Below are 17,862 nucleotides of genomic sequence, written 5' to 3' on the forward strand. Positions count from 1 at the left end.
TTGAACTGAATCCTCGTATTTCAGTCTGAGCCACTCTGCTCTTATCCAATGCTAGGAGGGCAGATCCCTCCTCCCCCCCCCCCAGCCACAAAAGACTCAGTCAAGGAAGGAAATAGAGAATTCTGCAGCTTCCGTTTCCCTGGAAATGTAAATCAGAATTCATTATGTTGAAGCCCCAGTGTGGGATAGGTAAAAGCCTTGAGCAATTTATATCAGCATGAAATACACAGCAGGATTCTTTTCACAAATTAACTGGTGCAAAAACATAATTTAATTCAGTAATTGTGGCTGAGCTGGTTAAAATGGGGTGGTTTGAAATAACGCATTCTGTAGCATGTGACGCAACTTTTCTTGTTCAAATAAATTGGTATCATTTAAATGGGATTACGTTAATGGAGGTCATTTGTTGAGCTGTGCATTTTATACAGTGATTGGCAAAGCTTAAACATCTCTGTGCTCATGAGTTTATTACACGTGTCAGCACTGATTACCATCAAAAAGAAAGGACAGGAGGGAAAAAAAAAAGCTTAATAGTGCCGAGGTACACGGTACTACAATAGCTTAGAAATTGTATTATCTGTGTCTAAGGAATTAAGTTTTATATTTTATGCATCCTAAAAATAAGCGAAAATCAGACTAGTAAAGTTACAAATAGAGGTCTAGTTAAACAGTTAGTGGGGCTTTCATAAAATGTTGCCCCCTGGGCCACTCCCTCTCCTTCTCAGCTTCTCCTGAGCAATCAGTTGGGTTGCATCTGTAGGTGATATGCTCACAGACAGTAACTTTCATAGCAGCGCACGGGTGCACATGTGCGCGTGTTCGTCAGCCTGTGCTCAGGGATGCAGTCATTTTATAACATAATGCGCGTATATGGGTGCATGTTATAAAATTACCCAGACGCGCTCACATGTGCGCTCAATTTTAAGTGGCGCATGCATGTGCGTACAAATCCCACATCTACCGCGTAAGTGGAGAAATTGTACAAGGGACACACGCTGACCCCATGCTACTTTTCCCACTTCCTTCCCGGTTTGCCTAGTTAAAGGATAAAATTTCCAAAAACCCCCTAGTTTAATAGCCTCCCTTCCCTGTTTAGCCCTGACCCTTAAAACCCCGCTGATTTGCTTAGATGTGCGCTCATCTCTTAGCCAGCCCCTGACATGCCCGCACCCCACCCCCTTTTGTGAACTTTTCATTTGTGCGCATAGCGTGTACCCAGGCGGCTTTTAAAATCCGCTCAGCGTGTGCTGGCTCGACCTGTACACATATCTCCCGGTTTTGGCGCATGCTGGACTTTTAAAATTCACCTGAAAGAGTTTTGTCTGACCAACATTTTGGAGTTAGCCAAATAAAATTCAAGATTTGAATATTCCCTCCCACTCCCCAGCTGAATTTTATTCAGGTGTTGTTGCTCGCACAACATTTACCAGGCTATAAAGGTTTGCTGGGGGCTTTCCTGGGGTGTGGTTTCATTTTGTCTGAATATCGGAGCTGTTTAGACAGTTAGCCGGGTAAGTCTGGCTGGCTAAATATCTGTCCTAAAATTATCCGGATAACTTTATCTGGGTATGTTTGATGGAATACATTTTTGCTGACTATCTAGTTTTAAGTTAATTTTGTAACTTTACCTGCATAACTTTGCTGTTCACCGGTTTACTCAATATGGACATCCTAGTGTTTTGGTGACTTGATCAATCAAATTGAGTTTTGTGATTTAAAGGTTTTACAGTGACTGGGTCACTTCTGCAACCTTTTTTTTTTTATTTTGCATTCATCATCCACCTACTTAAGCAGCCAAGGCGATACAAAACTGAAGCAGCAATGTTGACCGATAATGCAGAGGTCTGCGGTTAGCAACTCCAAAATTGTTGCACAGATGCCACTCATTGCAGTGCAGCCCACCAGGGCTTCCATTGTTTTAAACTTATACTAGAAATACATGTGTGCATGTGTTGGATGCACAATAGCAGACAGAAAAAAAAGTTACATTAAAAGCTGTGAAATAAAGCTCACACAAAAATTTGCAAACTCTAAAGTTTTGCAAAAATGTTGTAGAACTAATAGTCTTCATTTTTCAGCGCTGTCTCTTTTCTGCTGTCCCAGTTCCAGGAGAAGGAGGGGTTAAGCATCAGAATTATAATACAAAACAGTACAGCGTGCCAGCAGCCTGCGGTTTGTTTTTGGTGGTGGTGTGGGCAGCTGTACTATTACTTTGTAAGCAAGAAGCAGGGCTAGACTCCAGCCAGCTTGGAAGACTCTGTTCTGGTTGTAAATTTGGGACTGATCCCAGACTATCGGAAAAGGAGCAAACCCTGCAATAAAGTCCCCCTATTTACTGACTTTCGCGGCTTGTTTTCCAGGGCCGCGTGCACGCCTGGCCGGACTCTGGCGCTTGCTTGATTTTATGAGGCTCCTCTGGCCTCTTTAACAGCCCGGCTTTAAGGACTCTGCGATTTTGAGTTGATTTTAGCACTTGCCATTAAAACATGTTAACATTGAGATCAGGTTTCACTGGAGAGAACCTGTAAAATCTGATTTCTCAGGTACAGCTCCTCTTATTTCTATAGTGCTTCTCGGGCTACACAGCTCTGTACAGACTGAAATGGGCAGTATTCAAAGCTGGTAATACTAATACTTATATTGATATCAAATGATATCAATCACAGCCTTTGACATCATTAGACCGCTTGGTCCTCATCCCAGTCCTTGGGAATCACCCAACCAATCTGGTTTTCAGAATATATGCAATGAATATGCATGAGATAGATTTGCATGCATTGAGGAGTTCATTGCCTCAGTCATATATTGCATTAGACATGGAGGCTCTGCTTAATTATTTGGCCACCGACCAAGGGTTTTTGCAAGTAATTTTCAACAAGATTTTATTTCACATTAGTAGCCCTCATAATAGTAAGATTTCATTCATTCTCACGTTCTCTCATCTTTTTAAATGACCATTACCTGCTTGAAGTATAAAAACAAAACTTTTAAATAATGAAATATAAATGAAAATGGGAATCTTATTGGTATAGAAATGCTAGAAACAATTTCAGGCATTGTTTAGGAAACAGTCAAATATGATCTAACTAAAGAAGATTAATAAATGAACAAGGCAGAAATCTAGAGAACTATGGGGAGGTCGGCCATAAAGAAATTTAAGAATTAAATTCCTGTATTATTTTCTTGTAATGCAGTCCTGATATTATTGTTCCACATTGCTGCCGTGTAAATAAGCCTGTACAGTGCTGTGGAAGGTAAAGGGACCCGAACCCTAGGAGCTGCCTGTCCAGTTGTGATGAAAGGGAGACTCTGAGGAAAAGCTAGGATGGAGCTGTGCTGCAGGAGTAGTGCTGCGCTGGGCCCGCAGAGGTGGGAGCTGTCCTGTTGGGCTACGTTTCGATTTCCCCTTCCTCTCCCCTTCGGTGATCCTGCCGGGTGCTGTCTGTTAGGGACCTGCCTTTATCGCCTGGCAATGTGCTTTCTGTAATGCCCAGTTGTGAGTGCCAGGGGGCGGGAGGGTCAGTGCCTGGGAATGTGACTCTTGCCTTGCTTTTATCTCTGCCCTCTCTTCTGGAATTGCCGCTGCTGTTTTTGTTGCTGGGGGGGGGGGGGGGGGAGGGGGATGGGACGTGGAGAGGCCTCCCTACGTGTTTCTCCCCTACCTGTTGTTCTTTGAGACTGTTCCTATGAATTACAGCATGGGAATGGTTCATAAAAGCACCTATCAAGGGAGATACAGGAAGCCTGTTGTTTGGGCAGGCCAATTTGCCTGGAGATGAGATTGCAGCTGACTATTGCTTGCTCTTTTAAGTTCTGTAAAGATTAACAAGGTTACAGTAGGGGGAGGGGAGTGCGAGTCTTCTGTAGTACTTTGGTGTGACTTTTGTTAGGGAGGAAGGAATTTGGTTTATATGGCACCTCATATACCAGCTATACCTTAAATTGCTTTACAAGGACAGAGGCAGAAAGTGCAGCCACACTTGTGAGTGGAAGAGCCTGCTTTTTTTTTTTTTTTTTGCTGCACTGGTGCTCCCTAGTGCAGGGCAATAGCATATAAACATTTTACGGAGGCTTGTTGAGGTTTACAGAGTGCGGCAGTGACAGTCAAGAGTTTTCAGCTTCCATGTTGTGCAGATTTTGCTGTAACCTGAAGGAGAAAACAAAGATATAAGTGAAATCAGAGTGAGAATTAAATCCAGTGAGCTAGATTGTCCCATGCCACCTTCATCTTCTGTGGGGGATGCTGACAGGACCTTACCTACCCTAGAAAATCTGTTAATATTTCTAAGTTTGTTGATATGTCTAAAGCTAGACCGTAGTGTGCCACTGTTTAGTGTCAGATTTAGTAGAAGCTGGTATGAATTTGGAGAATTTGTTAAAACAGATTTATTCATATTGTTGCTTGGAGTATTTTGTGGGCATAAAACTATAATTTAGCAATATGACAGACTAGTGCATCTTCCAGATCTCTTGTGTACTGAAGTCATTGACTGGCAATATCTACCTCTTATGGTTAATGCACAGGACTCTTACTTAAGCATTGAGCAGTTAAAACAAAATCATTAAGATGCCCCCTTTTGCATTCAGATTTGTTTTGTATTTCATTCCTGTAGAGGTGTAAACTTTTTTTTTTTTAATGGTTCTGAAAGCTCCTGTTAGGTGCCCCTCTATGAGCTAGAGTGAATGGGTGCGCTGCTGTGTGAGCCCCAGCAGATATCGCACAGGTGGATACTGGCGGAGTGTGAATATAACATGGGAAAACTGGCAAAAGAAATGCCCAGGAGGAGAATAAGAATTTTTTTTTAAAATTTTTGTTAAAGCAGGGTATTGGGGCAGACAAGGAAAGGCACACACACATCCTGTACCAAACAAAGCAGGCAAATGCAGTGTCAAAACAGGGCGAAAAAGGAGACCTAGAACCCAGAGCCATACAGCCAGTGCTGGTGCTGCTGTACAGTGGCAGAGGTATCTCTGTGCCTGGAAAGATTTTATTAACTCATCCATGCCTCTCTCCTTTCTGACCTCTGACTTTACTTCTAGATTTTTCTTTCTTTTCTGTTCGGCTGTTATAGTTTTATGTAGCTTTTTTTTTTTTTTTTTTAACTACCATTTTATAAAAGATGTGTGAGGTCACGCCTTACCTCTGAACGCTCTGACTATGATTTGGAGGTAATAGGGAATAGCCATCCCCCTGATGGGTCGAGCTTCGTACGTAATAAGCACGAGGACTCTGAAAATAAAAAACACCATTCCTTCCTTTCACCACTGGAATGAAATTAAAATGTAAAAGTAGGAAGGGGGTGTGTGTGGATAATATCCTCAGGTTTCTAACTTTATCCATAAAATAGAATATGGAGGGGGAGGGGTGGGAAAGGGGGCATGGGGAATGTTTAGAGTTTGATTTTGTTTAATTCAGGGGAGAAAAAGATTGAAAATTTGTAAACTGTATTTGTACTTAAGACCCTGTGTGCATAAGAAACCAATGTACACTGGGTTCTTGTTTTTAGATCAGAAAAAAGTTTAAACACAAAAGTAGGGAGAGGGGGCTGTTGTCAGACTAGTTTTTGATCTGCCACCTATTTGAATTATTTTTTTACCACTGTAGTTTTGGGTTTTTTTGTTTATCTACACTTTTACTAAGTTGATTGCACCATTAGAAGATTCCTGGAATAAGGATGTCTGAATAGATTTAATTTTATGAAGACCTTAGTTGGTAGTTGCTACTTTTCACCATATTTTTTGTGAAATTATTTCACAAAATAAAAAGAAATGCAAATTTTCATGGAAGCAATGTGAAGCTCATAATAAATTCTTTAAAATTTCAGAGAAGGATGCCATAGCATCGATGAGTCATTGAAACTGCATTTTTCATGTGTGTTTTGAGTGCTTCTTCCAGCTCACTCAGAACCTGCCCCAACAGGGGGTGCATGGCTTCTCTTCCCCTTTGAGCCCTCTCTCCACTCCCCCATACAGCCCAGCTGTCACATGGACAGTGATTGGTAAGGCACCACAGAATGTATCTGGGGTGCACCTGGCTCCTCTCTGAACCTGGCGGGTGTGTACCCTGAGTCTGGTTTTTAGGTGTCACTGGTACATGGTGGCTGCATTTTCCCCCAGCCCCAGGGCTCTGATCGCTGGATTTTCCCCCAGCCCCAGGGCTCAGGCCCTGCTGACTAAAGGAGCAGAGCTTAGGCTTTGGAGTTTAAGGTTGTATTTTTCTTTTACTTTTTTCTATGAAATTGTTCACACGTTTTAGTCTGGGAGCCTTCAGATTTCTGAAATGAAACTGCACTTCTGCACAGCAAATCAAGGCTCTGAGCATCGAGTAAAAGTTCCTTCTAAAAACGAGATGTTTTAATATAATCAGACCTTAAGTAGGAAGCATTATGACTGGTGTAACTATCAATGAGCGATTTTAAGTTGACAACTTTTCACATAATACAAAGATATCCTTTTTATAGCTTAACCTTTTAGGTATCAGCGTTCCACAAGTGGAACATTTTTTCATATACTTTAATTACTTGCAAATTTTTTTATACCATATTTGGGTCTAGTTAGCTAAGATATGTAAAAAGGGGCATCAGGAAATAATTCCTTCAATGAGCGGGATCTAAAATGACTGAAGGTGACACAAACTGCTCCAGAGTCTAAAAATAGGGAGAATATTTATGAAAGATAACATAAAAACCTTTAAAAGATTGTTTAAGCTTTGGGGCTCAAAACTTTCTGTTTGAAATTATTCTTGATCTCAGCCAAAATGCTAAAGCCAGAGCCTGCTTTGAAGAGTGCTAAGGGTTCACTAAAAGGCAAATTTTCAAGTGATACATGTGCCAAAACCAGGAGATGCATATGCATCAAGCCACATGCACGGGTCTGCCTGATTTTTTTAAACCTGCCACATGTGCATTCAAGTACCGATGCACGCATATATTGCGCTGGGGGGGAAGGGGGCGGGGCATGGGCCTTCCATGGCAGGTCACATGAGCGCACGATCGGGTCCATTTTATCACAAAGTTATTTCTGCTTTTGATGAGATGTAAGTCTGAATAAAACTATTTCTAGCCATATATGAACTGGTCTGGCTCGGCTGGGGGAAGTGCAGACTATAGAACCAGGAGGAGTTTTGAGGACAAACCTATAGATTGGGGAAAGTGGTGGACGAACTGGATTTACTGGTCATTTCCTGGATGCGCGCATGTTATAAAATTCTCACATATGCATGTAAATGTCATTTTTCTGCTGTGTGCATATATACACCAGGACTATTTTATAACATGTGCACGCAGAATCTAAAATTCCAGTGTATATAGCCGCGCGCACGTTTTAAAGTTACCGTCTTATTGTAGTAGTGCTGTTAAAGTCTGTGGTAATCCTTTGAGACTGGTGGTGAGGCTGAAGGTTATGGTAGCTGATTATGAATAAATTCCATTGCCTTAATAACACAGCAGCTGCCTTTGTAATGGCACAACTGAGATTTTGTTAGAGCCCAGTAAGATGTTTCTTCTGAATGGAAGAGCGTTTTATCCTTTTTTTCTAAAATAATCATGTGAACAAGATTTAGGTTTTGGGTAAATGGACCATTTGAACTGAAAGAAAAACATTGAAGCTCTGAGCATGCTGGCCTGTGAGGCCTTTCACTAGAACGATTGCAGTTAAGTTTGCTGTGTGCCTAACTGTTTTCTCTTTATCCTAGCCATGTCTGTATTCGAAGTTCAGCCAATGTCTGTGGAAGTCCAGGAGGGAGGAGTGGCTCGATTTTCCTGTAAAATAACTGCAAACCCTCCTGCCATCATAACGTGGGAGCTTAATCGGACAACCTTGCCTTTGGCTGTGGACAGGTAAGTGAAAGACATTGTCTTTCATGTGGTTTGCAGGGGGCATAGCTGCCATCACCAATGTGATATGTTTATATCCTTTCTTTCCAAATCACTCAAACCAGTATCACTCAGTATTACAAAACACGTGAGGAAGACATGTGCATCGGACTTACAGATCTACCAACCAACTTTAAAGCCATCAAGAACTGTGCAACACATTTCCTATCTTTTAAGCAGTGTGCATTTGTCACTGTGCATATTTCAGCTAGAACAGCAGGGCTACACATTTCAGAATGCTCAGAGGAAAAATCTAAATTAGCCCATCCAGTGGTATTCCCAACAGCTCTGGATAAATCTTAGCCGAAGAGAAATAACTGTATGCTGGGTACCAAACAAGGACAACCCTAGACCATCATGAGTTTATGCAGTGTCACTTTAATACAGCTATCTACTGAAGTCAGCTGTGGTATTATTTCTGCCATTCTACACTTATCCATAATGAACAAAGAAATTGGCAGACGTAAGTTTTAGGTCTCAATTCTTCAGTTGTATCTTGCTCATTGCTTCCAAAGATGATGATCTGTATTTTGGCCTCAAATTTTTGACCCCCACCCTTCCCTCTGAGATGCTAAAGGAAAGAAACCTTGTCAGACTAGGAGTTTTGATGGAACTCGCAGGAATGGAGATAGAGATGAAAATTACAACAATTGTATTTTTTTTTTCTCTGGAGGATCTCTACCATACTGTGAAAATTACTGTAACTCGAGGTCTTAGACTGAGAGCTAGCTAGCCAGCTCAGGCTTGATAAGGACCAATAGCTTATTTTTTAAATTATTCTTGGTACTACGAGCAATAGTATGTCTAGTGGCGCTTTAGAAATGATAAATCTAGCAATAAGGAACTATAAAAGCACTTCCTGTGTGTCCTTAACAGGGTAACTGTCCTATCGAAAGGAGTTCTGCAGATCTACGGTGTTGACCAGAAGGATGCTGGGAATTATCGTTGTGTTGCCTCGTCCATAGCGAACAGGCGGAAAAGTGTCGAGGCTGCATTAACTGTTATTCCAGGTACCCAGGCTAGTGCTATACAGTAGAGTATCGGTAAAATATTTCATGCCATCATTTAGGAGTTTCAAATTTTCTTAATATTTTTAAACTGGTACTTGTCAAAGGTGAGAAATAAATGGAAATAAAACAATTCAGAGTTTTAAAATGAAGATAAACTTGCAAGCAGTGTAGAGAACCTTTAGTCTTTCTTCATGAAGCCACTGAGAGCCTTCTCCCTTCCTAAAATGCATCTGTGCATCAGTGGCTCATTTCAATGTTGTTTATACTTCTGAAAATAATTTACAAAGGGACATCTGCAGGCCAAACAATATTTTGCTTTGGTTCAGAAAAGAACTTTAACAAAATTACATGCCCAGACTGAGTGAAGGAATTCCCAGGGATGGGGCTGGGGAGGGTTTGCACGTAAGCACATAAAATGTCTGCACACAATTTAGTGGGTGTAATTGTGCGCTAGTAGTTTCGCAGGAATCATAAAGAGGAAGTATGCGTCTGCACATATGCGTAACTTCTGCGAGCTGTTACAAAATTACCCCCCCCCCTTTATACTTTATCTATGTTGCTGTGTTTATTTATTTCTGTAACTTTGCCCACCGTATTTTGTTTTCCAAAGCTGCTGAGCCGGCGTCATTCCAGAAGCCGGTCATCATCGCAGGTCCTGAAAATATGACCGTGTGCCTCCATCAGACCATTATCCTGGAGTGTGTCGCCACAGGCAATCCAAAGCCCATCATTTCCTGGAGCAGACTCGGTATGTCCTGGTTCAGTGAGAAGGCCGGTGAGGACTAAGGGGTAGATTTTAAAAGCCCTGCGTGCGTAAATCCTGCCGGATTTACGCGCACAGGGTACTCGCGCACAAAGTCCTAGGGCTTCGGAAAAGGGGCGGAAGGGGGCGTGTCTGGGGGGGCATGTTGGCAGGCGGGGGGTGTGTCAGGGGTGGTCTGGGGTGGGTCCGGGGGCGTGGTGACAGTTTGGGGGCGGGCTGGGAGGGCGGCCCCGAGTCCCCTGGCACTGCGGCCTGTGCTGGGGGATGCCAAGGCGGCACGTGCAAGTTACGCCTGCCTCAAGCAGGCGTAACTTGCACACCAAAGGTAGGGGGGGGATTTAAGTAGGGCTGGGGGGTGGGTTAGATAGGGGAAGGTGGGGGGACGCGGAAGGAAAGTTCCCTCCGAGGTTGTGCCGATTTCGGAGCGGCTTCGGAGGGAACGGAGGCAGGCTGTGCGGCTCGGCGCGCACAGGCTGCCAATTTTGCGCAGCCTTGCGCACGCCGACCTCGGCTTTTATAAGATACGCGCGGCTACGTGCGTATCATATAAAATCTGGCGTACTTTTGTTTGCCAAACAACCAGAACAAGAGAGGGAAAAGGATCAATCGTCCAATTTTGAATTGGACGATTGATCCTTTTCCCTCTCTTGTTCTGGTTGTTTGACACTATTGGAGAGGTGTGCTGCTTCTTTGTTTGCTGATTATTCATCGAGTACTTTTGTTTGCGCCAGTTGTGCGAACAAAAGTACGTGCGCGCGTACTTTTTGAAGATCTACCTCTAAGCATTTATAAGAGATTCCCTGGATTAGCACAGCAGTGCTTGGCAGCCCAAAGTTCCAGAATGCTGTAGCCTTGTTTAGAAAAGGGTTAATAATAATAATCTAAATATAATAAGCGTAGGCTCCCGGGACAGTGGTGTGTGTATGCTTGGGCCCACACAGGCTGAATGGAGGCCTTGGATCAGGGGTGGCCAACTCCAGTCCTCAAAGAGCCACAAACAGGCCTGCTTTTCAGGATACCCACAAGGAATATGCATGAAACGGATTTGCATGCATTGCCTCCATTGTACTAAATAGATTTTTTAAAACAGTCGCATGAAAAGATGAAACCTGCTGTGAGTCAAGTTATCATTGCGTCCTTGCCTTCCTGTCTGCCATGTAGGACTGACAGAGGAGAAGAAACACACAGAGATGGGTGTAACAATATTTAACTTACATTTTTTTCCCTCCCAGTTGTTTTCTTTAAAAAAAATTCTATTTAATGTGTTCAGAACTTCCTAGTAAAACTGTTTAGTAAACCCACATCTCGTGTTAGCTGAAAATAGTTTCTGCCACTGTGGGCAGCTGTTTGGACATTCAAAGTGCCCAGCTGTAAGATGTGCCTCTCTTGTAGTTAATGAGATGATATTTGCCAAAACGCAAAATGATGAAATCTTTCATTTCTGTATCCATTTAGAACCTGAATTTGGAGGGGTTTTTGATGCCCTAAAATGCGTAAAAATTTCAGGAAATACGAAAGACTTATTTCCAAAAGAAAAACCCATTAGAAGTGTTTCAGAATTTGTACACATGGTCATTTGAATTCTTTTTATTTTCAGACTTTGAAAGTTTAGCTAACCCCCCCCCCCCCCCTTTGCATTCATATTCAATTTCTCACACTTAACATACCATATTCGTCAAAGCTCTGGTTTTCATGCCGGTGGTGGTGGCAGCCTTGCAGTTTTCCTCCTGCTCCTCTGGACTTGTAGGTCAGTTGGAACCAAGGCTGGGATCTGGCCCCAGGAGCCTTCACTCACAACCACCCAGGGAGTTTTCTTTGCTTTTGCTTGACTGGGATTCTCTACCGCCCAGGAGCTGTGAATGCCCAGGTCCTCTGCCTGGTACCGCACAGCGCTACCACTGGGCCTGCCCAAGGCACCAACATTCCACATATTGTTGCACTTAAAGAGTTTTATTTTCTCCCAGAAGAACAAGGGGGTAGAATCCAGTTTAGCTACCTTCATCAGAAATAATCTCTCCCTTCTTGTACTTTTGATGCATCCGCCTGACTTTTTCCTGAACAGACCACAAGCCCATTGATGTGTTCAGCACTCGAGTCCTAGGAAATGGGAACCTCATCATATCCGACATGAAGCAGCAGCATGCAGGGGTATACATGTGTCGAGCCACCACTCCGGGTACACGCAACTTCACGGTGGCAGCAGCAACCCTCACGGTGCTAGGTGAGCATGTTTCTGAGTCAGCCCGGTGTGTAGCACTCGGAGCTGTGGATCGGGAGACCTAACTTCCAGGCTCCTCTCACTGGGTGACTTTAAGGAAACCACTAAATCTCCCTTGGCTCAGACTTAAGATAGTAAAGATTAAGAGTGCACAGCAGTATGTGCAATGAGACCCCATCAGTAATGAGCATTTTCTATCAATTAGATCCATACCATGAATTCAGTATGCCAAAGCGTCAGCTCAAAACACGGTCATGTTTGCTTTTCACCTCTCTTCACTATGCGTGGTTGAATACAGAGTTATGTGCTATACTAGGTCCTCAGTCTTAACCTGCATTTTTTTAAAATAGTCTTGACTTTTTCTTAATGTTAATCTTGCCTGGATGACTCTTATTAACCCTCACCAGGCTGATGGCTGGAGGGGCATCTGTGAAAGAAACCCTTGGTGCCACTCTTCCCTTAGGTCTGAGCAAATTGCCTCCAAGCCCTTCAAACACGGTGGACGACATACTTTGTATTCAAATCTGCTGCACCACAGCCAGAGCCATGGGGCTGGTCCCTCATCATTTTCTAAGAGATGGACGCTGAATACAGTGCAATCTTTTCTATTCTGCCATTGACAGAGAAGAATCCTTTGAAGCTAAAATACAGTAAAATGCTGGACTAGTTATGACGGGTGGGCGTTTCTGGAAAACGAATGTTCTGTATTAGCCTGTTGGATGGGCTGCCAGTTTGTTGGCATTTCCGTTGTTCCTCTGCAGCTCCGCCGTCGTTTGTCGAGTGGCCTGAAAGCCTGACCAGGCCTCGGGCAGGTACAGCGCGATTTGTGTGTCAGGCGGAAGGAATTCCCACACCCAAAATATCATGGCTGAAGAATGGGAAGAAGATGCACTCCAACGGAAGAATTAAAATGTATAACAGGTCAGATTACTGCTAAGTTTAACTGCCTCAGCATTGTAGTGTTCTGTTTTAGTACAAATAGAGACTTGCAAATGTTTTATAGTAACCTGCTTTGATGCTCTGACTAGCCTCAAAAGGAGGAATAGAAGTCCGTATTTCAAATAAATTTATAGGCAGTAGTTTATATTTGGTTGCTAATATAAACATGCACATGGCTGTGGCAGTTACAGTCTGGGGAAAAGTTCACATTTTATTGGAAGAAAATAATTGAACAATGCAGACCCTGCTATGAAAGAATAAAATGTTTACGGATTTGGTTACTCTGGAGGGGTTTGCTCTGTGGAAAACCAAAGGCCTAGGTACACACGTCCAACTGCATCCAGAAAGCTCCTTTAAAACTTTCGTTGAAATACAAAAAAAAAATAGTGTTTGATATTTGGGAGTCTGTATAAAAGGCCTGTGACTACTCACCCTTCTACAGTGTGCTGAATAGCGTGACGGAAGTGCCTCTCTTAAAGCTCAGAGAAAAACGAAATTCAGGTGGTATCTAACTATCTGCTAGCAGGTGCCTGGACATTTTTGCTAACATTAGAAAGATAGCAGTCAGTGCCCACTTTAAATTCTTCCGTAGGTTTTATTACGCTTCTGTCCATGTGGTAAATGTAAGAAAGAAGAAGGTTCTCTTAGTTACATGATTTGACACTGTCAAAATAAGGCAGCTCTGGGAAGAGGTGCTTGCAATCATAAATAATATATTAAACACTGAAATGCCGTTTGTTAAGGTCTTCTGACAATACTACCCAGAAAGGATTTAATTTGATATTTCTCATTACTGTCCTTATCTTGGCTAAAGAAAAATAACCTTAAAATGGAAGGACCCATTCCCATATCTGATATGAGATGTTTTTGAGATTCAATCTACAATATGGAAACATCTCTAGTGGTTCTTCTGATAAACTGCAGATTGCATGGAAAAAATGATGAGGCCCTTATTTAGTTACAGTCCAGATAGAAAAGTTATCCGGATAAATCTGTCCATCTAATTCGTTGGAGGTATATTCAATAGTGCAGCCGCATTTTCTAAATATTTTTCAGTAAAACTATCTGTGATCAGCAATAATGGTATATGATAATGTGACAATTATGAGGGTTGGTTTTTGTTTTTTTTTTTTAGTAAATATACATTGTGTAAATGTGTAAATTATCTGTGAAATATACAATGATTTATTTCTTTCCATATTTATAAAATGCAATAAAAGCAATTTGTAAAATATGTATAGATATGTGTATAATCTGGAGGACTGAGTAGTAACAAAAAAAGATGTTTGGGACCATTTTCATCAAATAGTAACAAAACCCTTCCAAAACAAGACACACACACACACACTCTGAAGGCCAGTAGAACTTCTCAAAGGCCCGTTTTGCAAACCTTATAATGCTGAAGTACTCCCAGTGTAGAAATATTTCACCTTTTAGATTACTCTGTTGTCCTCCAGTAGACAGCTAATTTTGAATATGAAGGTTTGCTTGAACTTGCAGCTCTAGTGCCTTTGGATACTGCATGGGTCCAGGACCAGCACTATGGCGGCGTGCTCCAAACGCGTGAAGGTATACTGTACTTTGAAGCAAACCTTTACTGATCCCTTTCTTTTTACAGTCAGCTACTCCCAAGTAAACACTTAGGAAAAAAAGCTAATTAGTCTGATAACCTGAGCAAACCTCTGCTGAATCCTTTGCACCTTTCAGCAGACAGTTTGCAAGTTTTTGTTTTTTTTTTAAGTGTATCAGAACAAACTTGCCTTCACCTTTTCTCTTCCTATAACTAAACTGTGTGCCTCTTTAAGAGTCTGTAATCCTAACCTTCTCATTCAGTTTTCAGTTCAAAGTACTGATTAATTCATATAAAGTGAAATCAAATCCTTTTAGCTCAGTTACTCTCCTGGTCTGGAATTCCTTCAAACAGCAATGAGTTGTGACCTAAAATAACTGTCATGTCAAGTTTTCTTCTTCTTTTTTTTTTTTTTTCCCCCTTTACTCTTGTCCCTATTCAGTAAATTGGTGATTAATCAGATCATCCCTGAAGATGATGCCATGTACCAATGCATGGCTGAGAACAGCCAAGGATCTGTCCTTTCCAAGGCCAGACTGATTGTGGTGATGTCAGAGGACAGACCGAGTGCTCCGCGGAATACCCGTGCGGAAACCATGTCAAGTTCAGCCATTCTGTTGGCTTGGGAGAGGCCCCTCTATAATTCCGACAAAGTGATAGCGTATTCGGTGCACTACATGAAAGCAGAAGGTAAACTGAGGGATATGTTTTGTTTATATTTAGCATGTGAGGATTGTGTTGGCAGAGTGCCTTGGTTTATAAACTTGCAAATATCTAGCTGCCTCGATATATTTTCTTTCAGATTGGCATAAAAAGGGTCCACGGTTAGTGATTGTTTTCACCAGGTGACTGAGATATGAGGTATGCCGAGATTCTGGTGGACTAGTGTGGTGATTCCTAGGCTGAAGGGCAATGAATGCTGTTGCTGATGTCCATCTACCCACCGTTCACCTGGTTGCTCTTTGACTCTCTACTGGGTCAAACAGGGAGGCGCTGCAGGTACAGCGTTGTGATGCAAGGAACTTACATTTGCCAAGCTCCAAATTAAAAGAGCTGCTCTTTAAATAAAATGTTGCGGTCCATATTCAGTGGGCCAGTGAGCAGCAAAGTTATCCAGATAACTTTAGCTGAATAATTAGCAGGACAAGCCTCCCACTGTGAATGGACTCTATTAAAGCTTTCCGCCTTGGGAGTTTTGCAGAGTTCCAGGTGGGGCAGGTAGGTAGGGGTTGGGGTTGCTGGTGGGTGGGTTGGGGGAGCTGGAGCCCATATTGGGGGATTTTTCATATGGGGGACAGGGAGAGAGGCTCCTCTGACTGCTAGGGCCCGCAACATCTTTGAATTCTTTTGTAGGGAAATTGGGTGCTGTGCCCCACTATGATTTGTACTTATTGTGGGGGTGGTGGATAGGGTCTGCTAGCCCAGAAAGGGTTTTTTTGGTTTTATATAACTGGTTATAGTCTTCATATAGCCATTTACAATTCAAGTTATCTGGGTACAGGTACCCTACTAAGTTTAGGACGGCTCTGAGGCAGTCCTAAACTTGTCTGGATAACTTACCTGGATAAGAACTGAGTATCAGTATTACCCAGCATGCCCCATAATGTCCCTGTTAGCTCAGAAATTTGTTTTTCAATTTAATCTTTATTGCTACTTTAATATATACCAACACGATAAGGAAATAGAATTGGAACAAGGATCTGAATTTACATTCATTGTAAAGGAAAAATAATAACAAAAATACAATAGGTCAAATTCTACAGGTCCACATCATTAAGTAATTTTAGTTCCTGTCTTTAATATCCCTGTACTATCCATCAGTCTATCCAGAAAAATTGTATCTGTCTAATCCCTTAGCCAGATAACTTGGGACTGACAGGAAGTTTAAACACATTGGTTTGTCCAGCTTAGCCACACAAACCTCTTTGAATATGGACCTTATTATTTGTAACTTTTAAGAGTGTATAACAAGACCTTTAGCATTACACCAACGTGAAGGCTGTATTACTCTGGATGCGGATGGATGCATTGGCTGTGTAGAAGGTACGATCACCTGCTTGACAGAACGACTGTACTGACAATTTAGTAACGTAATCGTAGTAATGTTCTGATAATTTCTTATCAGTTGTCTCTTGGCTTGAAAATGATCAAATGTTAGCATACAACAAAAGTTATCTGTTGTCTTAAAAGTGTGTGCGTTAGCCAGTACAAAGAATGCTGTGACGCTGCATAATTAGAATATCCCTAAGAGAGCCAGAAAATGCAGTGTGGCTGCTGATGTGCCTTTTCTTAAGGCAGGGGTCGCCAACAAGATCAGCAGAAGGAAACAGAAAGAGATGCAGGAGAGGTGCATCGGCATTTATACAGTGCTTTCTGGCCTTACTGGTTTACCAGAAAATGCCGAGTAATGCTCCACTTTCTCCAAGATTTCTGCCTCTCTCTCCTATGCTTCCTCTCCACTAGCGTCTCCCGTGTTCATTCCCTCTCCTCCTACTTCCCATCTGTAGCTTCTCTTGCCTCCCTCAGTCCTGCTCATGCTTCTTCCTCCCTCTTCTGCACAGGGCCCTGCTCCTCCTCCTCCTCCCAGCAGCACTAAAGGCCCTGATTCTTCCTATCTGCAATAGTGCCGTTGGTCGCTTCCCCACATCTCCTTCTCCCCTCCCCCTTTGCTTTCTGTGTCCTCCCCATCCTAGGGGCAGAAAGTTAGTGCTCTTCCTTGCATGTATTTACATTTCTTCTTAGGGGAGAATTGTTGAATTCCGCATTGCAGATTGTGCCTCACTGATCCACAGTGCGCTGGCTTCATGCACAGACACACAGGGCTCGTTACAGACTTCTTGGACAGGGGACTTGAATGCCAGGAAAGACAGATTTATCCTTCCGTAACATGCAAAGTCTTTCTATTTGTGCAATATGTGCCACCCCCCAAAAATGTCTGAGTTGATATTAGCTCTAGAGAGAGGAATCCTTTTATTGAGTGGGACCTATAAAATGCTGATGATTAAAGGACACTGTGAACTCTCTCCCAGTCTGTTCAGACCATGCTACCTGATGGAAACTAATAGGAAAGGGCTAGAGAAGAGTTTGAAATGCAGATTCTCATTCTATGCTTTTGTGCATTTTCCCTATATGAGTAATTAAAAATGACTCACAGGGTGCACTATCTGACTTTTTTTTTTTTTTGGTATGCCACTAGGATAGAAACAGTGAGTTTCCCTGGATTACCTGCTGTTCCCTACGTACTCCCCTCCTAGACAGGTTCTGATCTGGACCAGGCATTGCCCTCTACACAGAGCATCACAACAACCTCCCCACATACGTAGACTACATCATTTCCCTCCCTATTCTTCTGTAAAATGCCCACTGTCATGTCAAAGCTGCAGTGAACCCAAATCTCTTTCCTCGGGCTGCCAGGTAGCAGAGGTGACTGGACCAGTGGCAGTGCCCCCTTATTCTTAACGCTTCCTTCCTGAGTTCTCTGCGTGTTC

The 17,862-nt window shown here is 42.5% G+C and overlaps 1 protein-coding gene across 2 annotated transcripts in view; it reads left to right on the plus strand.

Annotated features, from left to right (window-relative positions):
* The window catches only part of PRTG (protogenin), a 219,983-nt gene that overhangs the window by 61,699 nt on the left and 140,422 nt on the right, over positions 1–17,862 (plus strand). The window contains exons 1-7 of one of the 2 annotated variants that reach the window (XM_029575504.1): positions 1,449–1,511; positions 7,694–7,838; positions 8,751–8,884; positions 9,495–9,632; positions 11,710–11,868; positions 12,627–12,786; positions 14,817–15,064. In XM_029575504.1, coding sequence (XP_029431364.1) covers positions 7,696–7,838; positions 8,751–8,884; positions 9,495–9,632; positions 11,710–11,868; positions 12,627–12,786; positions 14,817–15,064 — 982 coding nt within the window. In that variant the 5' untranslated portion in view covers positions 1,449–1,511; positions 7,694–7,695. Of the gene's footprint in view, positions 1–1,448; positions 1,512–7,693; positions 7,839–8,750; positions 8,885–9,494; positions 9,633–11,709; positions 11,869–12,626; positions 12,787–14,816; positions 15,065–17,862 lie in introns of those variants that run through there. The other variant, XM_029575503.1, reaches the window with a different exon arrangement.

Source organism: Rhinatrema bivittatum, chromosome 13 (genome assembly GCF_901001135.1).
Source record: "Rhinatrema bivittatum chromosome 13, aRhiBiv1.1, whole genome shotgun sequence".
NCBI lineage: Eukaryota > Metazoa > Chordata > Amphibia > Gymnophiona > Rhinatrematidae > Rhinatrema > Rhinatrema bivittatum.